The sequence below is a fragment of the Carcharhinus amblyrhynchos genome, chromosome 28, assembly GCF_965287045.1.
Source record: "Carcharhinus amblyrhynchos chromosome 28, sCarAmb.v2.hapA, whole genome shotgun sequence".
Taxonomy (NCBI): domain Eukaryota; kingdom Metazoa; phylum Chordata; class Chondrichthyes; order Carcharhiniformes; family Carcharhinidae; genus Carcharhinus; species Carcharhinus amblyrhynchos.
Window position 1 is genome coordinate 9,426,429 of NC_137351.1, and position 24,820 is coordinate 9,451,248.

General features: G+C 45.5%; 1 protein-coding gene across 1 annotated transcript; it reads right to left on the minus strand.

The window, feature by feature from the left end:
• Window positions 1-1,564: 1,564 nt before the first annotated feature.
• LOC145359596 (transmembrane emp24 domain-containing protein 3-like) lies at window positions 1,565-19,371 on the minus strand. Its single transcript, XM_080214286.1, has 3 exons — window positions 19,110-19,371; window positions 10,052-10,300; window positions 1,565-5,184 (listed from the first exon to the last, which is right to left on the minus strand). Exons 1-3 carry the CDS (start codon window positions 19,368-19,370, stop codon window positions 4,948-4,950), a joined length of 747 nt encoding a protein of 248 aa, XP_080070412.1. The 5' UTR covers window position 19,371; the 3' UTR covers window positions 1,565-4,947.
• Between the last annotated feature and the right edge of the window lie 5,449 nt (window positions 19,372-24,820).

Consider the following 24,820-nt stretch of genomic DNA (forward strand, 5'->3'; position numbering starts at 1 on the left):
CAGGCCATTTCAGCAGGCAGTTGAGAGTCAACCACGCTGCTGTGGCTCTAGAATCAGATGGAGGCCAGACCAAGTAAGGGCGGCAGATTTCCTTCCCAAAAGGACATTAGTGAATCGGGATGCTACAAGGTAAGAGGAGCAGGAGTTGGTCATCTGGCCATCTTGAGCCACCTCTGCCACTCAATAAGATCGTAAGATGTCTCACAACACCAGGTTAAAGTTCAACAGGTTTATTTATAATCACAAGCTTTCAGAGTTCATTCATCAGCTGATCTCCAACAAGATCATAGCTGATCTTCTGCCTCAACTCCACCTTTCTGCAATACCTCCCTCACCATATCCCTTAATTATCTTTGTGGCAAAAAAACAAATCAACCTTTGTCTGGAATATACTGCATGACAGCATTGGCCGTATTTCTGGGTAGAGAATGCCAAAGATGCACAAACCTTTGCCAATGGCTAATGTTAATAAGCAGCCTAGAGTTCACAGCTTTCTTCCTCCTTTCGTAAGTGGGGGGTGGGTAGGGGGGATTACATTTGCTATGCCCCCATCCTTGGGTACAGTTCTAGAGTCTAAGGAATTCTGGAAAATGAAAGCCAATCCATCCAGTGTTTGCAGTGGAATCCCTTTAGGATTCCATTGTCAGGTCCCAGCCAATCTGTCTCATTAATAATTGTTTTTTAATGTGTACAGATTTTCCAAGTTCCTCAATCTAAGACTCTTGGTTTCCCCGTCATTTCTGGAATGTCTTTTATCCTGCAATTTTTTGGGGGGAGGGAATCTTGCCGCATGCAAATCGGCTACTGCATCTTCCTCCAAAATAGCAATGTTTGCACGTAATTTGGGGACACCAGGGGCACAATGTGAAGCTAATTGTGCATTTTCTTTCCCGAGGAGTGAGTGGAATGTTAACAAGTGGGGTTGAAGCTCCCGTTTTTCCTCCTCACGTCACCCAAGGGAGTTGTGGCTGCGCGACTCATCTCCCTGTCCAGGCGACACATCCCTCTGCCTCCGTGGCCTGTCTGAGTGTGGGAGAGATCCCTGCCCCTCACTTAACCAACACCATCAAAATAGAAGGATGATTATCTGCATTGCTGCTTGCTTGGCCATTGTGTTCGCCTGCATACAATAATGACTGCATTCCAAAGAATAATTTCGCTTGGTTGTTAATGATAAGATTCTATATAAATGCAAATTCTTTCTATAAGATGCTGTCGACAAGATTTTTTTAACTTGGCGGGAGTGGGGGGTGGAGAGCACATCAGAATATGCCAGTTCTTCCCTTGGCGAACCCAGTGGACAGCTGGGACCAAAGGTCTAGACCAGTGTTGAACTTCAGGCTGTGTTCCACCTGAGCCGCTCACCCAATGATACCACCAGAGAGGCTTGTGTTCCGTTTCAACTCATTTTCTGAGGGAGAAGCTCTGTCTCTTTCCCCATTTATTTATTTTTTTAAAGCTAGGTGGCCCTGTGAGTCAGCCCTGGAGCATTCCAGATTCAACATGGAAACCAAACTTCAGCCAGAATCAATCAGTCATTAAATTTAACTTTTATTCAGTGTGGTGAGGTCATGAGAGAAAAAAAAGTACTGTGATTGACAGAATCAAAGTGACAATAGTTATCGCACGACCTTCTGATCTGCACAGCCCTTCAATAAATTTGTGCGTCACAAGCAATTGGAAAGAGCTCCAAGTCTACTTGATACGGAGAACTGATAACTCTAATTAACCCCCATACAAACTTCTGAAGGTGCTGACACCTGCTAGGTCATGGACACCTTTCCTCCCCCACCCAGGCCCCAATCTGGTCCGACAATCTCTTTTGGTCCAATGTAGGTTTGGTGGATTGGCCATGGTAAATTGCCCCTTAGGGTCTCAAGATGTGTAGGTTAGTGGGATTAGTGGGGTAAATAAGTGGATTTACAGGGATAGGGCTGGGCACCACTCTGGTCCCACAATCACTAATTGTCCAATTAGCACTGGCAAAGAATTTGACCAAGTACAGAACTTTTGTGCACCCTAACCCCATCCTGGCCTAATGCCTGTAAACTCCCAGCAGGAGGCAGTGGGGAGAGGGAGGGTGGTTAATGTAGGTTTGCTGCTGCTCTCTCAGCCGAGATTGAGAGAGGGAGGGGTGGGTGCTGTATGAAGTCGGGAGCGACAATCCCTGACTCCAACACACTGGGCACTGTGTTTGCCTTCTTTGCAACTGAAGTTGCTGGTGGGAGGATACATGCTGGAGGAGCTTTTGTTTCACCAACTGGTTGATGCTTCTAAGAGCAGAGGTTGTGCAGTGTTCATAGTGATATAGCTGCCATCAGCTCTCTGATGTCTTAGAATCATAGAATCACTACCCTGCAGAAGGAGGCCATTCGGCCCATTCAGTCTGCATCGACTCTCCAATAGAGCATCTTACCCAGCTCCTATCTTCACAATGCCACCTATTTACCTCACTAATCCCCCCTAACCTACACATCTTGGGACACTGAGGTGCAATTTACCATGGCCAATCTACCTAGCTTCTTCACCAGTGAGAGATTCTGATTCAAAGTAATGCCCTCATGGTGAGTCCATAGCTGTACCAACTTGGGGTGAGGGGGGGGGGGGGGCAGTGGGCTCCCAACCACACTGCAGGAGGGAATGAGCACAGAAAAGTCTGTGAGCAAACTTAACACCGGCTGCTTTGCTGCAACTTCAAGTAACCAGTTGACTGGTTCCTGCCTCTCAGTGACCTATCTCAGCTCTGAGTACTGGGAGAGTTACCTCTAGCTATCGTGTCACAGGTAATATTTAAACACATACAGTGTAAAGATTGCTGACTGGGGACTCTCATATCAATAGAATTAACAAGGTGGCTCGGATGGAGGTTCATGAGGGTCCCATTCCTGGGATGGATTTCAGCATCTTCGATCAGTGCTTCAAGAAACCCACCACAAACTCCACAGTAATCATTGCCTCACTGCCTGAACACAATCCAGTTTAGTACACAGCACTGGAACAGAATGTCCTGATTTCTGTACTAGCCGTGCTGTTGTGTGTCCATGCAAAAGTCCCATGTGTCCTCGTGAGTATCATAACCCAAAGAACATATCACCCTGTTTGGATTGACTTGAAAATGTAAACATTTAACAAGAAGGGGTTTTGATTTCTAGCGAGGATGTTACAGCTAAATCATTTTGTTTAATAGTGTCATTAGCGGTGGCCCGTGATCCCTTAAGACTTTGGAGCAGTTGGAACCGAGTCTCGGAGGGTTGAAGCCATTATTAAGCTCCAGCCACATCAGCTTGGAGTGTGATCATTAATTCTTTATGGCCACCTCCCTCCAACTTCCTCACTCTCCAGAAAGCGCTACCTAATATTTTTGCTGAATGGGTTGACTTGCGCTGTGGTATGATTCCACATTTTCCAGAGATCTATTACTGGGGGACTGCTGTACTGGCTGAGGTGCCCTCTTTTGGGTGATGTGTCCAACTGTGGGTCCAGTCTTCTGCTGTCCCTGGGGTGGCTGTAAAGGATTCTACGATATCACCCAAAGAAAAGTGGGTGTTTCTTTCTGGTGTCCTGGCCAACATTTATTTCTCAACTAATACCTAAAAACAGACTATCTAGTCATTAGTCCAAAGATGTGTGGTTTAGGTTGATTGGCCATGCTAAGTGTCAGGGGGATTGGCAGGGTAAATGTGTGGGATCATGGGAATAGGTCCTCGGTGGGATTGTGATCAGTACAGACTTAATGGGCCGAATGGTCTCTTTCTGTACTGTAGGGATTTTGTGCTGCTTGTGGGAGCTTGCTGTGTTCAAGTTGGTTGTATTACAGCAGCAATAATACTTCAAAAGTACTTCAACGCTTGTGAAGTGCTTTGGGATATCTTGAGGTGCTATATAAATGCAAGTTTTATCTTCTATGACTGACGTTTAGCAGACACGCCCCAGTCCCTACAATTGGACTGTCAAGAAAAATTAATTCTTTCAGTGACAAAGAAGATAAACCCATTGGACCACACCGAACTTGTTATATCTTCAGCTGATCCCGTTTAGTGGAATCCAAACTTCCTCCATTCAACAATATTCTTTGGAAGGGGAAGTGTGTAGACCTAATCTCTGCTGAGGGAAGATACCTATACTTGTATTGATCAGCACCTACTTAATTAACTTCATAAGGTTAAGGCGGGAGGGCAGAATATATCACAGACCATGATTCCTCTTAAACCAACATGACACCCCAGTAACTGGTTAGATCTTTCATTTGTCATTTTGTGAGATTTTGCCATGTGCAATATGGTCACCAACAACACTGACAGCACTTCAACACATTACTTTTTTGGGGACATCCTGAGATCACGAGAGGTGCTACATCAATGCAAATTTTTTCATTCTCTTACTAGTTGTGGGGTTGTCTTGAGGAAGTGAGAGGCTTTAAAAGTTGATTTATTAATCACAAGTAAGCTTACATTAAAACTGCAATGAAGTAACTATGAAAATCCTCCCAGTTGCCACACACTCCGGTGCCTGTTCAGGTACACTGAGAGAGAATTTAACCTGGTAAATGCACCTAACCAGCACATCTTTTGGACTGTGGGAGGAAACCCATGCAGACATGGGGAGAACGTGCAAAGTCTGCATAGACAGTGACTCAAGCTGGCAATCGAACTTAGGTCCCTAGTGCTGTGAGGCAGCAGTGCTAATCACTGTGCTACCATGCCACCCATTCATGCTAATTCACAGTAAGAAGAGATGACTGCGAGACACAGGTACAGGCATCTCTCTGCAAATTTTCGTTAACGAGGGACTTCAGTTGTGGGGGGAGGGGTCTGACTTTACATCTTTTAGCTGCTCTATGACCACACTGCAGGTTGATTGTCAGAATGATAACCACACTACAGTAATGCTGCACACACACAGGAGATATTGAGTGACTAGCTTACAACCGCCAACAGACGTTAGAAATTAGGTGGTAGCCACGCTCGCGTTGGCCCTCTTGTCGGTGAAGAATCTCTTCAGGATGATGACCTGGCCAACAGTCACCAGGAAAAGAATGAGAGTCTCGCCTGATGCCCAGTAGATAACGTGGGTGCTGATGTCTTCTGCGTGCAGACGATCGATGGATGCCTGTACACGTTGTTGTGTCTGCAGCTTGATTACAATGTTCAGTGCGTAGTAGATGGAAACGCAGGAAGACTCCAGCTGAAGAGAGAACCAAGAAGAGGGTCACAATGCAGTCCAACTGCCTCAAACCGTCAAGGACCGCATAATGGAGGCTGTTTCTGCTCTTACACAAATAATAATCATCAGGCCATAAGAAATAGGAACATGGGGAGGCCAGTCAGCCATTCAAGCCTACTCCACCATTTAATAAGATTCTGATTAATCTAACATTCATTAAGCCACCTTCCTGCCTAATCTCCGTAACCGTTAATTGCCCGGCTGATGAAAAACCTACTGACCTCCCCTTTGAAAAAGTTCAGGTCTCGGTCTCCACCCTTTCCTGGGCTTTGATTTGATTTGATTTATTATTGTCACATGCATTAGCATACAGTGAAAAGTATTGTTTCTTGCGCACTATACAGACAAAGCATACCGTTCATAGAGAAGGAAAAGAGAGAGTGCAGAATGTATTGTTACAATCACCGCCAGGGTGCAGAGAAAGATCAACTTAATGTGAGGTAAGTCCATTCAAAAGTCTGACAGCAGCTGGGAAGAAGCTGTTCTTGAGTCGGTTAGTACGCGACCTCAGACTTCAATATATTTTTCCCGATGGAAGATGGTGGAAGAGAGAATGTCCGGCGTGCATGGGGTCCTTAATTATGCTGGCTGCTTTTCTGAGGCAGTGGGAAGTGTAGACAGAGTCAATGGATGGGAGATTGGTTTGTGCAATGGATTGGGCTGCATTCACGACCTTTTGTAATTTCTTGCGGTCTTGGGCAGAGCAAGAACCCAAACCAAGCTGTGATACAACCAGAAAGAATAATTTCTATGGTGCATCTGTAGAAGTTGGTGAGACTTGTCGCGGGCATGCCAAATTTCTTTAGTCTTCTGAGAAAGTAGAGGCATTGATGGGCTTAACTATAGTGCCAGCATGGGGGGACCAGGACAGGTTGTTGGTGACCTGGTCATCCAAAAACTTGAAGCTCTCAATCATTTTACTTCATCCCCATTGGGTAAAGAAATCCAAAGGTTCAGAAATTTTTGAGAAAAGAAATTCTTCCTCAAATCTGTTTTCAATGAATACCCTTTTATTCTGTGACTATGCCTTCTGGTCCTACACTCTCCCATGAGTGGAAACATCCTCCCAAATATGTTTCAATTATATCACCTCTCATTGTTCAGGACTCCAAGGAGTACAGACCCACCCTGTTTAATCTTTCCTCATTTGCCATCGCTCCTTATCCAGGATCATCCCTGTAAACCTCCTCTGCGCTGCCTCCAATGATAATTGGGTGGATGTGACTAGTGGTGTCCCACAGGGATCTGTCCTGGGCCCTCAATTATTTACAATATTCATTAACGACTTAGATAATGGCATAACAAGTCAAATATCCAAATTTGCAGATGGCGGAAAATTGAGCCGCATCATTGATAGTGTTAAGAAGAGCATAAAACTAACATAGGATATTGATTGATTGGGGTGAATGGGCCAAGCTGTGGCAAGGGGTGGCATGGTGGCACAGTGGTTAACACTTCTGCCTCACAGTGCCAGGGACCTGGGTTCAGTTTCCGGCCTTTTAGTGACTGTGGTGTTTGCACGTTTGCCCCGTGTCTGTGTGGGTTTCCTCCGGGTGCTCCAGTTTCCTTCCACAGTCCAAAGATGTGCCGGTTAGGTAGATTGGCCACGCTAAATCGCCCCTTACTGTCAGGGAGATTGGTGGACTAAGTATGTGGGGCTAAAGGGAAAGGGCCTGGGTGGGATTGTTGTCAGTGCAGGTTCATGAGCTGTATAGCCTCCTTCTGCACTGAAGGAATTCTATGTTTCTATGAAATGGATTTTAATACAAGCAAGTGTGAGGTTATCCATTTCAGACCAAAAAATGGCAGATCAGGGTGTTTATTAGAAGGCACAAAGTTAAACCGAGTTGATATCCAACTGGATTTGGGGCTTCCAGTGCATATCTCCTTACAATGTCACAAACAGGTGCAGAAAGTGGTCAAGGAGGCCAACGCAATGCTGGCTTTCATATCTAAAGGGCTGCAGTGTAGGGATGCAGATGTTATGCTGCGGTTGTATAAAACTGTAGTTAGGCCCCTTTAAAATACTATGGGCAGGTATAGAACATGGAATCTACAGTGCAGAAGGAGGCCATTTGGCCCATCAAGCCCGCACTGACAACAATCCCACCCAGGTCCCATCTCCATCACCCCACAAATTTGCAGTTCTAATCCCCTCACACTAAGGGGCAATTTATGTGGCCAATTAGCCTAACCCACACATCTTTGGAGTGTGGGAGAAAACCAGAGCACCTGGAATGTGCAAATGAGCACATGCAATATTCAAACTCCACAAAGACAGTCACCTGAGGCTGGATTTAGAACCTGGATCCCTGGTGCTGTGAGGCAGCAGTGCTAACCACTGTGTGGACACCACACCTCACGAAGGATGTTTTGGTCCTGGAGGAAGTTTATACGAGTGATTCCCGGACCTCAGGGGTTAATTTATGCAATGAGATTAGACAGATTGGGCCTTTAATCTCTCAAATTCAGAAGGATGAAGGTTTTCTGATAGAAGTCTACAAAATATTCACAGGGAAGGACAGGGTGGATGAGGATAAAGTGTTTTCACTGGTTGAAGGCTCTAGAACCAGGGGCTATCATCTAAAAATTAGGACCAAACCATTCAGGAAAGATTAAGAAAACACTTCTATACGCAGACCGGGGCGGGGTTTGGAAATCTCTTCCTCAAATGGCAGTGGATGCTGGTTCAACTGTTAGGTTTAAGTCTGATATAGACAATTTTTTTATTGAGCAGGGGTATCAAGGACAATGGGCCTAGGGAAGATACAGGAGGTTAGGCCACAGATCGGCCATAAACTTATTGAATGGCAGAGCAGGCTTGAGGGGCTGAATGGCCTACTCCTGTTCCTATGTTACTCTTATTCTCTGAGATACTCATTGTAGAACTTGGGGTGTTTGCTCTAATTATTACGCTCACATCCAGTAAGTGAAGGAATTAAATCTCTCAGCGGCTCAACTGAAACCAGTCAAACGGACGGACGGACGGTCAAACTGACCCGTGTGATTTACCTGGAAGAAAGGTCATTGGAAAACGTGGAGAAATCTGTTGTTAAAAATGCAGCAAGTTGTTTACCAATGGAATGGGCTGGCTGAGGGGACAGTGAAAGTTCGGTTTCTAAAGTCAAATTGGATAAATATTTGAACTGAAACAAGTTCTGCCAAAACTCAGGGGGTGTGGCACCAATTAGAGAGCCCTGTCAAAGAGCCAGCGCCAATGTGATGGGCCAAATGGCCTCTTCCTGTGTTGTAATATTCTAAAACAGAAAATTCTGGAAAGTCTTAGCAAGTCTGACGGTATCTGTGAAGTGAGATACAGAATTAATGTTTTGAGCACAATATGACTTCTTCTGAATCTTTCTCCACAAACACTGCCAGTCCTGCTGAGATTTTCCGGCATTTTCTGTTTTTGTTTCAGACTTGCAGCAGCCACGGGTTTTGCTTTTATATATCTGTAAGATTCGCTTATCTCCTCTGGGGAGGGCGAGGCTGTTCCATTGCTCAGCCCTACACACACAACTCTCCAATGAGCCGCAGCATTTCAAATCTGAGCCTCCCCTCACCAAATCAGCTCTCTTACATTTTTCAATCTTGGTGTACTGCAATCTTGAGCCATTAGCTAGGCCTCACCATTAAAGCAAATGCACGTGAATGCCATTGGAGGGGTGACCTTACCAAAAAAAGTTCTAAGTGGTGAATGAACATGGAAACGAAAGAACCATTTTTTTCGGCGAGAGATTAAATCAAATCTTATGACATTTAGAAAAAAAAGCAAAGTGTGGCTCTCGCCAGCAGGGGGAGTCTATTCACGTCAGGAAGCCAGCTGGCGACTGCTAGAGGGCGCTATTGCGCATGCGCCCAGATCTCCCAGTGCGCTGTTTCAAGAGTACACAGTGCACTGGGAGATTGTCACTCCCATATCCTGCTGGACACTGACTTCCCCATCCCAACCCAATGAACATGGAAACAGAAGAACCATTTTTTTCGGCGAGAGATTAAATCAAATCTTACGACATTTAGGAAAAAAAGCAAAGTGTGGCTCTCGTCAAAGTCTGAAACAAAAAAGGAAAATGCCAGAAAATCTCAGCAGGACTGGCAGTGTTTATGGAGAAAGATTCAGAAGAAGAGTCATATTGTGCTGAAAACATTAATTTTGTATCTTGCTTCACAGATGCTGTCAGACTTGTTGAGACTTTCCAGAATTCTCTGTTTTAGAATATTATAACAGAGGAAGAGGCCATTTGGCCCACCAATCACCATCCCCAGTTGCGGTACCCCCGGCAAATCTCCGCCCCCATTCAGTGCCCCCCTTCCCCTGGTTGATCACCACGCAATCCATAATGCATAGTGTGTAGCCCCCACGCACTGCCAACCCTTCAGGCCCTGCCTCTCCCCTTAGGGCTCCCCCCCCACTTAGCACTGCCCAGTGTCAGGCTGGCATTGCCAGATACTAGACTGGGATTCTGGCACTGCCCATAGTGCACCTCGCACAGCTGCCCCCAACCACCTTCAAACACCCCCACCACCCCCAGGGGCCTCAGTGGCCTCTGGTCCCACGAGTGAGGTCATCGTGTCTGGTCCCCGTTGCTGGGACTCATACGTGATTCTCACCAGTAAGAACCTCCGCCGACGAGGACATTAAGGCAAGCAAGCCTGGACCATTGCTTCCCAGGCTCACAAACAACATTTAAATAAGCGTATGAATATTAAAACCAGCCTCACAGCCGGCAGACTGGGGCATGACGAGATGATAAGATTGCCCCCAGTGACCTGGGTCAGGCCTAGGTTGAGAAGTTAGATTTCCTCAGGCTTGCCAAGATCCACTAACCTGTGTGAGAGCAACATCCTTGGTCTCAGTGTTGGGGAACAATGGAGGTACATCCCCCAGCTCAAGGTGGAAGTAAACCTTCTTGTGAGTGAAGGTGGAGAATTGGTTGCCGAAACAGAAGCTGTAGATTCCAGAGATCTCCGCTTTCTCGCTGATGGAGTCGTGCTGAATCTTGTGCTTTCTGTAGATCTGTCGCCTTGTAGGATCTTCAATGAAACAATCCACATCGTAGTGACCGCCTGAAATCACCTGTTGAGAGCAAAAGTTTTTTCCAACTAACCGAACGCCAATCTAGCAACAACTAAGATAAATGCAAAATACTGAATTGGAAACAAAACCAGAAAAATGCTGGAAAATCTCAGCAGGTCTGTGGAGAGAGAGTAGATCCAACCTTTTAAGTCTAGATGACCCTTAATCAGAGCAGAGCCAGCTCTGACGAAGGGTCATCTAGACTCAGAACACTGACTCTACTCATGTCACAAGGCAATTCAGAATAAAAGGGGGCATGAACTGTTCTAATAGTTCCCTTGCCTCTGAGTTACAAAGTACCAGGTTCAATTCCAACTCCAGCCCATCACTCCTGAGGGATGGGTAGCAGTTGTTAACCTGTGTCTTCCGGTTTGCAAACCTGAAAGAATAAGAACTATTGATGTTAATGACTGAAGCATTTAAAAGATTAATTACCTCGGCTAAAACATCAATGGATGGGACTGTTCCCCCCCCAAGCCTGGGGTGGGGGGGGGGGGGGGGGTGGCGATGGCCTAGTGGTATTATCACTACACCATTAATCTAGAAACTCACCAAGTGTTCTTGGGACCCGGGTTTGAATCCCACCAAGGCAGGTGGTGAAATTTGAATTCAATTTCTAAAAATATGGAATTAAGAATCTACTGATGCGTATGAACCCATTGTCGATAGTCAGAAAACCCATGTTGTTTAGGGAAAGCAATCTGCTGTCCTTCCCTGCTCTGGCCTACATGTGACTCCAGAGCCACAGCAATGTGGTTGATTCTCAACTGCCCTTCAAGGGCAACTAAGGGCGGGCAATAAATGTTGGCCAGCCAGAGATACTTGTATCCCATGAATGAATAAAAAAAATTTCCTCCCACAACCCCCTCCCTAATACTTAACATCGAAGCATAATTCAATAATTTGGGATAGCTGCCATCTTAACTTTTGGAACTGTACAAAGTCTGGTTGAAAACAGCCATTTTGTGTGCAAAATCATCTTGACAGAGATACCCTGAAACAGAAACTGCTTCTCAACAAGGAGGCCAAAGAAGGTTTCGGGAATAGTTGTGGAACTGCAGTCCTGAATCATGCTACTAAGACTTGCAGTACCATAAAAATCGAAAATAGGAGCCTCCATTCACTCCCAGGACTCGTTCTCCTTGTCAGGTCCACCTGCAAAGGCAAACCTCCAAACTCTTCAACTACAGAAATCATCGCAGTTGCCATACCGAATCTCAACCTCACACTTGAGAAAGAAAGGGCCCACAACAATATCTGACAGAGACTGATCTTTTTCAAGATAATATTCACTCATGGGATGTGGGTGTCACTGGTTGGACCAGCATTTGTTGCCATTCTCAATTGCCCTCAGACTGAGGGGCTTGCTAGGTAATTTCAGAGGGTCAAGAGTCAACTATTTGATGTAGATCAGGAGTCACATGTGGGCTAAATGTCCTTTCTCTGAAGGAAACCAGGTGGATTTTTTATCACAATCAACAATGGTTTTCATGGTCATCATTAGACTTTTAATTCCAGATTTTTATTGAATTCAAATTTCACCAGCTGCCATGGTGGGATTCGAACTCAGGTCCCCAGAGTATTACCCTTGCTTACTAGTCCAGTGACTTACCACCAAACCATCGCCTCACCTTTTAATAGCCTTTCATCTTTATCTGCTTTTAATCTTTGTATGAGTATTTTAGTTAATACCTTTATCACTTTTACCTAAGCAACTATCAGCAGTAGTTTTGTAGTAAATTAACCTTGATCTTGTTTAAGAATAAAGCTTATCTGTTTGGATATTTCAAAATCGATCCACTGAGGGAGCTATATGCACACAATTTTTATCTCATCAATCACTTTTAGGAAATACTTTTCACATAGTTGTGACATGTGCATCGCCCACTCTGCTAGTTCAAGTGTTCGAAGAGGATTAATAGGATTTGAAAGAGGGAAATTATTCCAGAAAAAGGAATCACATCCCTACAATTAAAGATAGGATGTTCAGGAAAAATGTCAGGAAGGAACTCTTCACATGCTAGATGGTGGAAATCCATAGAATCCCTACAGTGTAGGATGAGGCTATTTGGCCCACAGAGTCTGTACCAACCCTCTGAAAGAGCACTCTGCCTCGGCCCACTCCCCACCCTCTCCCAGCAATCCCAGAGATTTATCTTGGCCAATCCACCTAACCTGCACATCTCTGGACTCTGGGAGGAAACCGGAGAACCCGGAAGAAACCCATGCAGACATGAGGAAAATGTGCAGACTCCACACAGACAGTCACCCAAGGCCAGAATCGAAATGGGTCCCTGGCGCTGTGAGGCAGCTGTGCTACCCACTGTGCCGTGGAACTCTCTTTGCAAAAAGCTCCCGAAATTCTGGGCATCAATTGAAAATGTCAAATCTGTGAGGAGGAGACATTTATTAAATAAGGGTAATAATCCATGATGAGTAATTGAATTTAAGGTGCATGTTTTTCCACAATCTAAATGGTAGAGGAGGCTCATGGTACTGAATGGCCTAATCCTGTTCCTTTGCTCCTACAGGTTAAGGTGTGGAGTTCAGGGCATGCGTTCATTACCACCTACCCCACATCCTTTTCACTCCTCTTCTAAAGCCAGACACTTATCTTGGGGTGCAATACAAGAGACACTGGAAGCACAGTGGTTAGCACTGCTGCCTCATAGCGCCAGAGCCCTGGGTTCAATTCCAGCCTCAGGTGATTATCTGTGTGGAGTCTGCACTTTTCCTGCATGGGTTTCCTTCCAGTGCTCCAGTTTCCTCCCACACTCCAAAGATGTGCGGGTTAGGTTGATTGGCCGTGCTAAATTGACCCGCGTGTCAGGGGGACTGGCAGGGTGAATATGTGAGGTTACAGGAATAGGGCCTGAATGGGATTGTGGTTGGTGCAGACTTGATGGGCCGAATGACCTACTTCAACATTGTAGGGATTCTATGATTCTACAAATGGACATTGTGTCAGCAGGGGGTCACCAATGCTGACCACATCTTTGTTCTCTTTTCAACTTCAGTAACAGCCTATTTGAAGATGTGGTTGAGGCACATTGTAGGACCAAAGTAGATGGATTTTCACAGGACTGTATGTGGCCTGAGACAGAGTGGTGATGGTGGGGAGGGGCGGACGTAGTACTCGATGGGGCAGTTTAGAGGGAGAATTACTCTATACTTCTTGCTGTCTCTGAGGCAGAGGTGCTTGACGCTAAACCTTCTCCAAAATGCTTTTCATTTAATTCATGAAAGGAACTCAAGACAGAAGAAATGTTGTAACTCTGAAACATTTTTGAATTTTTAACATTCATTTACAGGAGTTGGGTGTTGGTGGCTAGGCCAGCATTTATTGCCCATTCTTATTTGCCCTTCAGAAGGTGTAGTGGTGAGCTGCCATCTTTAGCTACAGCAGTCCATGTCTTGTAGATATATCCCATTATTGTTAGGAAGGGAGTTCCAGGATTTTGACCCAGTGACAGTGAAGGAACAGCAATATATTTCCAAGTCAGGATGGTGACTGGTAGAGGGGAACATCCACGTGGTGATGTTTCTTGGTGTCTGCTGCACTTGTCCTTCTAGATGGTAGTGGTCGTAGGTTTGGAAGGTGCTGTCTAAGGAGTCTTGGTGAGTTCCTGCAATGCATCTTTTAGATTGTACACAGGGCTACCATTCTGTGTCGGTGGAAAAGGGATTAAATGTTTGTGGAAGGGATGGCAATCAAGCGCGTTGCTCTGTCCTGAATGGTGTTCAGCTTCTTCAGTGTTGTTGGAGCTATACTCATCAGGCAAGTGGACAGTATTCCATTGCACTACTGACTTGCACTTTGTAGGTAGTGAACAGGTTTTAGGGGTGTCAGAAGGCGAGTTACTCGCTGCTAGACTCCCAGCCTTTGACCTACTCTGGGAGCCACAGTATTTATATGGCTGGTTAGTTTATGGTCAATGGTAATCCCCAGGATGTTGACAGTGGGCGATTCGGTCATTGTAATGCCACTGAAAATCATGGGGTGATGGTTAGGTTCTCTCTTGTCGGAGATGGTGTTGCCTGGCACTTCACTGTGGCTGGGTCAAAATCCTGGAACTCCCTCCTGAACAACACTGGGGGAGTATGTACAGGGACTGCAGCAGTTCAAGAAGACAGTTCATCACTACTTTCTCAAGGGCAATTAGAAATGGGCATTAATGCTGACCTCGCCAGTGAAACTCTTGCTTAAGGATCAATATTGCTGTGGGACTGGAGTCACATGCAGGATAAATTAAGTAAAGATGGCAGATTTCCTTCCTTAGAATTTGGTGAGAATAGCTTTTTAAATTCCAGATTTATTCTTTAAATTTCCCAGGTGTTATGATGGGATTTGAACTCACGTCAGTGGATTATTAGTCTAGCTTCTGGATTATGAGTCCCATAACATAACCACTCTGTAGCACCATCCTCAATTCAGGTATTCCCCATGGACTGGTATTAAGATCACTTCTCTTTAGTAACCTAGGATTGGATTGGACTTAATTTGAAAGTTTGCAATGACAGGGAGGCACAGTGGTTAGCACTGCTGATTTACAGCACCTGGGGACCTGAATTCAATTCTGGTCTTGGGTCACTGTCTGTGTGGAGTTTGCATGTTCTCCCCGTGTCTGTGTGGGCTTTCTCTGGGTGCTCCGGTTTCTTCCCACAGTCCAAAGATTAGGGGTGGAATTTTCCTGTCCCGCCCGTCACGGGAATCGTAGTGGGTGGGACACGGACCATGCAAAGTCTGCTGACCTCGGGTGGGATTTTCTGGTCTTGGGGCAAGCACAGCCAGAAAATCCTGTCCTAGGTGGATTGGCCATGCCAAAATTGCCCCTTAGTGTCCCAAGATGTGTAGGTTAGGAGGATTAATGGGGTAAATACATGGGGTTATGGGGATAGGGCCTGGGTAAGATGACCTGTCGGAGAGTCGGTGCTCGATGGGTCAAATGGCCTCCCTCTGCAATGTAGAGATTATATGATTCTTTGACACTGAAATGGATAGGGTCCTTTTTAAAAAGAAAATTAAAGCAAGGACCTATTTGTGAAATGGGAATAAATCTAGTTTAGGAACAGATCTGTAATCTAGCCTGGCAAGGGAATTGGCAACCGCCCAACTCACAATGTGCACCATTGTGCAACATTACACACCCTTAACAATCAATCCTTCCTTTTCTCAGCAAAGACTAAAGAATGAATCCTTGAAAAGTTTCAATCCATTGGGTAGAATTTCCAAGGAGCAAGTACGTACTGATTGGCACCTACAGATGTGGCTGTACTGTTGGTAAAATGCCAGCAGCATTGTTTGGAACTGTTAGTACCAGTGTCGAAACTGTGATTTGAGTAAAGTGCGATGGTTTGTATGAAACACACACATTGTGACCTCGGGCAGTGAAAAGCACCCAGTGGTTACAAGTTGAGATATCATCCTTTCAATCTTTGAATGTGTGTGTGCGTCGTGGGTCTAGCACCGGGAGAAAGTGGACGGGGGTGAGTTGAGAGCAGGAAGTACATCTCGCAGCAGCAGAATATGTGGACCTTCCTATAATGAATCGGCCTACCCACAATAATCCTTTCGACCATCCTTTCCATAGACAATTCAGAGCTCTGCACCTGGGAATACTTAAGACACAAGCTGTGGCGGGGGAGAGGCGGGGGGGTTTCCCTGTACTGACATTAGGCAGTCACGTTCACTATCCACTCCGTTCCTTTCCAATGTTTTACAATATTCCTGTCCTCTGCTTCTGCTAAAGGTGATTCATTTGTGCAGCCAAGTGCTAACTGAATCCAGACATTCTCCCGTACTGCAACATAACTGCAGAAAAGTTTTAAAAAATGCTGCTCTGCAAATGGAATGACAACAAATTGTATTTATGTAGCATTGTTAACAGAAAAATAAAATGTCCCAATGCCCCTTACCAACAAAATCTGACACTGACACATATGAGGAGCTATCAGAGCAGATGGCCTAAAATTGATCACACAGGTAGACTTCAAGGAGCGTCTTAAAGGAGAAAGGCAAGGTTGCGAGGCAGGAATTCCAGAGCTTCAGGTCTTTGTAGCTGAAAGCCCGGCTGTCAATATTGGTGTGATTAAAATCAGGATTCTTTTTTATTAATTTGCAGGATATGGGTGTCACTGGTCGGCCAGCATTTATTCCCTATCCCTAGTTGCCTTTCTTCAGAGGACATTTGAGAGTCAGCCACATTGTTGTGGCTCTAGAGCCACATGTAGGCCAGACCAGGTAAAGATGGCAGATTTCCTTCCCTCAAGAACATCAATGAACCAGGTGGGTTTTTCCGATAATCAGCAATAGTTTCACGGTCATCAGTAGATTCTTAATTCCAGATATTTTTTATTGATTTCAGATTCTATTATCTGCTGCGGCGGGATTCAAACCCGGGTCCCCAGAACATTAGCTGCGTTTCCAGATTAAGGGTCCAGCGATAATACCACTAGGCCATTGCCTCCTCTGTAAAAATCAGGATGCTAAAGAGGTCAAACATGGAGGAGCGCAGAGATCTCAGAGGGTTATAGGGCTGGAGGAGATAATAGAGAAAGGCAGTGGTGAAGCCGGGGTGGGGAGGATGGGGGGGGGGGGGGGGGGAGGGGGGGAGGCGGGCACTGAAAACAGTGATGCAAATTTTAAAACCAAGATGTTGCTTAACCAAGGGGCAATGTAGGTCAGTGAGCACTGGCTCAGGGTGATGGGTATGCAGTGTGAGAGAGGCGTGATGCCACCACACACACACACATATACACATCACATACATACCACACACAAACACCACAGACACACACTGTGCCCATCACCCCCCCCACACGCTTCCAGTGGGCTCAGATCTAGGCACAGATGCAGAATTGACAAAAATTAACTGTGTGATTGAACACAAAAGCTTGTAGTAACCCAATAATCCTGACTTACAATAAATTACCACGGAATGCATTGATGGTTGTTGTCTAGACAAACATCTTCGCCATTATGCACATAGCAACATCCCAAAAATAGCGCTGAGTTACACTACCATTTCCTGGTGGGTGGCCAGCACAACAGGAGAATCACTTCCTCTTTAAACAGTCGATCAAGATTGCTAACATCCTGGCATGTCAGTAGATGGCCAACCATCTTGTGTACCTCCTGTAGCTCAGGAGGTAGCACTTAGCTCTGAGACAGAAGGTTGTGAGTTCAGGCCCCAGTCCAAGATTTGAGCGCAAAAAATCCAAGCTTAACATGCCAGGGCAAGAGCAAAGATGTGCTGTCTCTTGATTGGATGTGAAAGTGAGACCCTACTGGCCTTCTGGACTCAAAAGTTTCCATGGCACTATTTTGAAGAAGAGCAGGGAAGTTCCTCTTGGTGCCCTGATCAATATTTGGGTGGCATGGTGGCACAGTGGTTAGCACCATTACCTCACAGCGCCAGGGACCCGGGTTCAATTCCCAGCTTGGGTCGCTGTCTGTGCAGAGTCTGCACATTCTCGCCATTTCTGCATGGGTTTCCTCCAGATGCTCTGGTTTCCTCCCACAGTCCAAGAGATGTGCTGGTTAGGGTGTAATTGGCTGTGCTAAATTCTCCCTCAATGTACCCGAACAGACGTCTGAGTGTGGCAACTAGGGGAGTTTCACAGTAACTTCATTGCAGTGTTAATGTAAGCCTTGTGACACTAATAACTAAACTTTTTTTTACTTTAATATTTACCCCTCAATCAACATTAAATAAAGACATCGCATTGCTGTCTGTGGGAGCTGGCTATGTGCAAATTGACAGCCGTGTTTCCTACACCACAACACTGACTACACTTGAAAAGTAGGTAAGGCAGCACGGTGGCACAGTAGTTAGCACTGCTGCCTCACAGTGCCAGGGATTTGGATTTGATTCTGACCTTGAGTGATTGTGTGGAGTTTGCACATTCTCCCCAGTTCTGCATAGGTTTCCCCCACACTCCAAAGATGTGCTGGTTAGGTGGATTGGCCAGGGTAAATTACCCATTAGCATCCAGAGATGTGTACGTTAGGGGAATTAATCATGATTAATGTGTGGGATTCCAGAAATAGGATGGGGGAGAGGGCCTGGGGTAAGATACTCTTGTCAGAGAGTCGGTGCAGACTCGATGGATCAAATGGCCTCTTCTGCACTGTGGTGACTCTATGACAAAAAAGCAATTGGTTTCATAGCACTTTGAAATATCTGGCGCTATATAAATGCAAGTATTTCTTCTTAATAAAAGAATTTCAATCTTAAAGACACTAACTAACTACTCTCCCTTACCAGATTACACTCGAGTGAGGTTTGAACCCATCACCTTCCAATGGCAGGTGACAGCTTTCAGCCCATTTGGTGGTGCAGTGGTTGGCTCTGCTGCCTCACAGCGCCAGGGACCTGAGTTTGATGCCCGGCTTGGGTCACCATCTATGTGCACTTTGCACATTCTCCTTGTGTCTGTGTGGGTTTCCTCCGGGTGCTGCGGTCTCCTCCCACAGTCTGAAAGACGTACTGATTAGGGTGCATTGGCCAATGCTAAATTCTCCCTCAATGTACCTGAACAGGTGCCAGAGTGTGGCGACTAGGGGATTTTCACAGTAATTTCACTGCAGTGTTAATGTAAGCCGACTAGTGACCCTAATAAATAAGCTTTAAACTTAACCTTAGTACTCCCTAAAAAAAACTAGACAATAAAATGAACAAAACAACCAGTTGCTGCCTCCAATTGCAGCCTGTAACTGCCCACTGGAGTTTTGTACCATATGGCTACCTCAATCCAGACAGTCCAGACATTAGAAAAGCTCTCTCTCTCTCTCTCTTGTGCACTTTACCTGGAAAGCAAATGTGAACTTGTCATCCTTTTGCATCTCTTCGTGAAAACATTGAATCTCTTTATCCGGTAGCTCGAATGTTAAGTCAGTGTAATTGGCCAATACCGAAGGCAGCAGCATCAGGAGAGGGAGGAACATGATCGCTGGAGGCAAGCGTGGAGAGAGCCAGAGGGTGGGGGCGAAGATGAGACGGCGAGCGGGCAGACAGCCCTGTATTCCGGCTGCATGCACTGCCAGCCTGCGCTGACAACCCAGCTTCATATTCCCTAGACCGGTCCCAGCTCCGCCTCTCCCAACCTTTAGCGGTGTTGGAGGTCTGTCTAAGCCTGACGTGGCAGCAAAGGATCAATCCTTCCGGGAAAGGGAGGGAATTAAAGAGAGATTTAAGAGTTACTTCTCAGGATTTCGAACAGTTTAAACAGTGGGGAAAATCTCCAGTTCCACCTTCACACACACAGGATATAATCCTCTCCCTCTCATGCCTATCCCTCTCTCTCTTACCTACAGGTTACATTCCATCATAGGGAAACAGATATAAAAAAAACTTAGCCGTTCGGCCCATTGGACATCTGCTAGCTCATGAATGGTGTAACTCACTTCACACCATTCTCCTCCATTTCACAGTAACTTAATTGCAGTGTTGATGTAAGCCTACTTATGACAATAATAAAATAAACTAACAGCATCATTCCTGAAATATAACTACATGTAACCAGCTATGGCAAGATATCGCCAAGGACCTGGGTTCGATTCCTGGCTAGGGTGATTGTATGGAGTTTGCACATTCTCCCCGTGTCTGCGTGGGTTTCCTCCGGGTGCTCCGGTTTCCTCCCACAGCCCAAAGAAAAGCAGGTCAGGTTAATTGGCCATGCTAAATTGCCCCTTAGTGTCAGGGGAATTAGCAGGGTAAATAAGTGGGGTTATGGCAATAGGGTCTGGGAGGGATTGTGATTGGTGCAAACTCAATGGGCCAAATGGCCTCTTTCTGCACTGTAGGGATTCTATGATTCTCAGGTCCTCCCCTTTTCATATCCTGACCCAGCAAAGCAAATACTTAATCCCTCACTGACTTTTACCAGTGGAATGTATCAGTAACTTCATTGCAGTATTAATGTAAGCCTTACTTGTGACTAATAAATAAACTTTTACTTTTACTTTAATACTTTTCTCCTTAAATATTTATCCATCGCCCTTTCTACACAACTGCTAACCCAAAATTGCTCTGTTGCAAAAGTTGCTGTCTGGTGAAAAGGCCTGGAGCCGTGGTGGGCAACCGGGGGTGCCACATGCGGTCCATCTGTGTTCCCAGTGCGGCCCCACAAGACACTTTGTTGACCGTTGTCCAGGTGCAGTGTTGCCACGTTCCACTGATTTCTGTCCGTGTAGTTTTGTTTTCCTACCTGTGTGACTGAAATGATTCGCAAGGGCAAGTGAAGTGAGGTGTGTGCTGATTGCTGACAACACTGAGAAACAAAAATAGCTGTGTACACTGACCTCAACTTTCACGTGGTGAGAAGGTTGGAGTGGGAAAACATTGAGTGAACTGGTAGCCGGCAACAAAGCCAGCACGGCCTTGGATGTGGTGGCACTGCCAATCCTCACTGCAAATGGATCAATGGTCTGCGGTCTTGCCACATCCAGTCACGAATGGCATTGGGCAATTAAAAAAACTAATGTGCCACAAATATCCACAACACCACTGACGAGGGAGCCCAGGCGGTGACGGTGGTGGTGGTGGGGGAGGGGGAGGGAGGAGGTTAGTGGTGCTGGGTGAGGGGTCAAAATGTTGGATCAAAGTAATAAGTAGTTCCATTGATGCGCAGTGATTTGTGACCCCAGAACAAGTCCCTGCACTCCCTCTGTCTCCAAAGTGTCAATATGGTTCTATTAATACATGAATGATGAAACATTTTCAATAACTCATTATTCGGCGTGTGTTAAATGTATTTAATCTTATTCATGAGGATATGGTTCGCGAACAAGCCTGATTTCAGTCTTGCGGCCCACTGAGATGAATGAGGGCCTCTCCTGCGGCTCACTCACTAACCTGGGTTGCCTGTCTGCGTCTGGAGGTTTATATGGTTAAAAATAAACTGTTGATTAGTAATCCATAACAATATACTTTTCCAATGTTCTGCCATGGGTGGGTGCTGATTCCTTCCAGACTCTACAACACCGTCTAAAATCATGTGTCTCTTTGCATCGTACCATGGGTTGTCTAGTCCCACATTAACCCTTTCTTTGCCGAACACCCTCACACTGCAATGAGTTGCTGCTATCCCTAAGAGGTACTTTTTTTGAAGAAAATGCTGGAAATGCTCAGCAGGTCAGGCAGGATCTGTGGAGAGAAAAATAAACTTAACATTTCAAGTCTGCGACCTTTCATCATCTTTTTTTTTAAACACATAACAATCATAGAATCCCTAGAGGGCAGGAGGAAGCCATTCAGCCCATCGAGTCTGCACCAAACTCAATCCCACCCAGGCCCTATCCCCACAACCCCATGCATTTACCCTAGCTCGTCCCCCTGACGCTAAGGGACAATTTAGCACGGCCAATTCACCTAACCCGCACATCTTTGGACTGTGGCAGGACTGTTGGTTCCATCCTCACTTTGAAAGTAGTTCATTTATCTTACGGATTTGTTAAGGCACTGTATAATGAAAGATTTTATTTAATAACAGTTGCTGGGCTTCTGAGAGTTTGGTTTTGGTTTAAGGCAATCAACAAAGTTTTGCTCTGATAGATTTGGTGTCCGGCATGTTAACGTCATTCAAGTAGGGACAATGGGTGGAATGGAGAGCTCAGAATCACAGACTCAGGGAGTTACTGTGGTGCAGAAGGAGCCCCTATGGCCATCCTGCCTGCACCAGCTCTCCAAATCAACAACTCACCTAGTGCCATTCCCACACTTTCTCCCTGTGACTCTGCACACTCTTCCTTTTCAGATAATGTTAATGTTCTGGGGAGCCGGGTTCGAATCCTGCCATGGCAGATGGTGGAATTTGAATTCAGTAAAAAATATTTGGTATTAAGAATCTAATGATGACCATGAAACCACTGTCGATTGTTGGAAAAACTCATCAGGTACATTAATGTCCAATAAGGACGGAAATCTGCTGTCCTCACCTGTTCTGGCCTACATGTGACTCCAGGGCCACAGATTCTCAACTGCCCTCCAGGAGTGACTAGGGATAGGCAATAAATGCTGGCCAGCCAGTGACCATGTATGAATTAAAAAAAAAATTCCCTTCTGAATACTTCCAGTGAACCTGCATCCATCACATTCTCAGGCACTGCATTCCAGACCGTAACCACTTGATGTGTGAAAATGTTTCTACTCATCTCATTTTTGCCTCTGTTATAATTACTTTAAACCTATGTCCCTTCAAAGTCAGGTTCACAGCATAGAAACAGGCCTTTTCGTCTCAACTTGTCCATGCTGCCCAGTTTTTACAATTAAGCTAATCCCAATTGCCCGGGTTTGGCCCATATCCCTCTATACCCATCGTATCCATGTAACTGTCTAAATGGTTTTTTAAAAGGCAAAGTTGTACCCACCTCCACTACTATCTCTGGCAGTTTGTTCTAGATACTCACCACTCTCTGTGTGAAAAAAAATGTCCCCTGGACACTTTTGTATCTCACCCCTCTCATAGCCTCCAATGCTCCAAGGGAAAACATTCCACTCTATCCAGCCTCTCCTTATACCTCAAACCATCAAGTCTCGGTAGCATCCTAGTATATCTTTTCTGCACTCTTTCTAATTTAATAATACCCTTTCTATAATAGGACCAGAACTGTACACAGTATTCCAAGTGTGGCCTTACCAATATCTTGTACAACTTCAACAAAACATCCCAACCCCTATATTCAATGTTCTGACCAATGAAACTAAGCATGCTGAATACCTTCCTTGCCACCCTGTCCAACTGTGACTGCACTTTCAAGGAGCTGAACCTGTACCCTTAGATCTCTTTGTTCTATAACACTCCACAATATCCTACCATTAACTGAGTAAGCCCTGATTTGATCTACCAAAATGCATCATCTCACATTTATCTAAATTAAACTCCATCTGCCATTCATCAGCCCACTGGCCTAATTGATTAAGATCCAGTTGCAAGCCTAGATAACCTTCTTCATGATCCACTATGCCACCAATCTTGGTGTTATCTGCAAACTTACTAACCATGCTTTCTAAACTCTCATTCAAATCATTAACATAAATGACAAATAACAGTGGACCCAGTGCTAATCCCTGAGGCATACCACTGAACAAAGAACAAAGAACAAAAACAGCCCAGGAAACAGGCCCTTCGGCCCAACGAGCCCGTGCCGCCATTTTAACATTACCAGTCCCCCCTCCATCCATGACCCTTATCTATGATTATGGCATTCCACATTGAGGGAAACTAATTTAGGGACAATTTATTACCTCCAATCAGCCTAATAGCACATCTTTGGGGTGTGGGAGGAAACCGGAACACCTGGAGAAAACCCACGCAAGCACGGGAGAAGGTGCAAACTCCCACAGACACTGGCCCAAATCCACAGGCCTCCAGTTTGAAAAACAATCCTCTACAGCCACCCTCTGTCTTGTGTCATCAAGCTAATTTTGTATCCAATTGATTACCTCACCCTGAATCCCGTTAGATTTAACCTTATGCAACAACCTACCATGCGGTACCTTGTCAAAGGCCTTGCTAAAGTCTAAAGTCTCTTCTCAATCCTTTAACAAACAGGAAGAGTTTCTTCCTATCCACTCTGTTCAGACCCCTTATGATTTTGAACATTTCTAACAAACCTCCTCTTCCCCAAGGAGAAGTGCCAAACTTCTCCCAATCTATCTTTATAAATGAAGTTCCTCATCCAGTCTCAGGAATCATTTAAGATTTTTTTTGGAGCAGGAACCAATGCTGCTTTAATCGCAGCATAATTTCTGTTCCTGTTCCCTAATTACACTGCTCAGTACACCCCCTGCCTCTGGGCTTGCAAGAGTTTTTGTTTGAAGTGAATTTCACCAGCTTAGAATGAGCCTGTAAAGCAACAAGAGTGACAATTCAGTGGAATATCCGGTCAGAAAGTCTGAACGGCTGCTCAACATGTGAGTTGGCAGTCGCACAGATGTGGGATGGGGGGGGGGGGGGGGGGGGGGGTGGGGTGGGGGGGAGGTGATTTGATTAAAATTCCTTTGTTTCTGTTGCCGGTTTTCTCTCCTCCTCCCCTTGAGGTGTCCACTCTTGTTGGTGTGGTCAGAGCACATGCAGCTTGGGATGGGTAATTGGGCCAGAAAATAAAAATTGGGTAGGGCAGGTAAAGAGAAACCACTTCTGCTGGTTCTAGCTGTCAGGGGTCAGAGCCCTAAAATTAAAGCCAGACCCTTCAGGGGTCAAGGTAGCAAACCCTTCTACACACAAAGAGTTTAAAGTTTGTTTATTAGTGTCGTAAGTAGTCTTGTATTAACACTGCAATGAATTTACAGTGTTGCTGCACTCTGACGCCTGTTCGGGTACACTGAGGGAGAATTTAGCATGGCCTAACCAGCACGTCTTTAGGACTGTGGGAAGAAGTCGGAGCACCCGGAGGAAACCGATGCAGACAAGAGGAGAATGTGCAGACTCCACACAGACAATGACCCAAGCCGGGAATCAAACCCAGGTCCTTGGCACTGTGAGGCAGCAGTGCCTCCTTCTGCACTGTAGAGATTC

Coding starts and splice junctions, on each gene's coding strand:
- LOC145359596 (XM_080214286.1), bottom strand. CDS start 19,370: ATGAAGCTGGGTTGTCAGCGCAGGCTGGCAGTGCATGCAGCCGGAATA. Junction 10,301..19,109: donor AGTTCACATTTGCTTTCCAG/GTAAAGTGCACA, acceptor TGCTCTCAACAG/GTGATTTCAGGCGGTCACTA. Junction 5,185..10,051: donor AGGATGTTGCTCTCACACAG/GTTAGTGGATCT, acceptor TTCTCTCTTCAG/CTGGAGTCTTCCTGCGTTTC.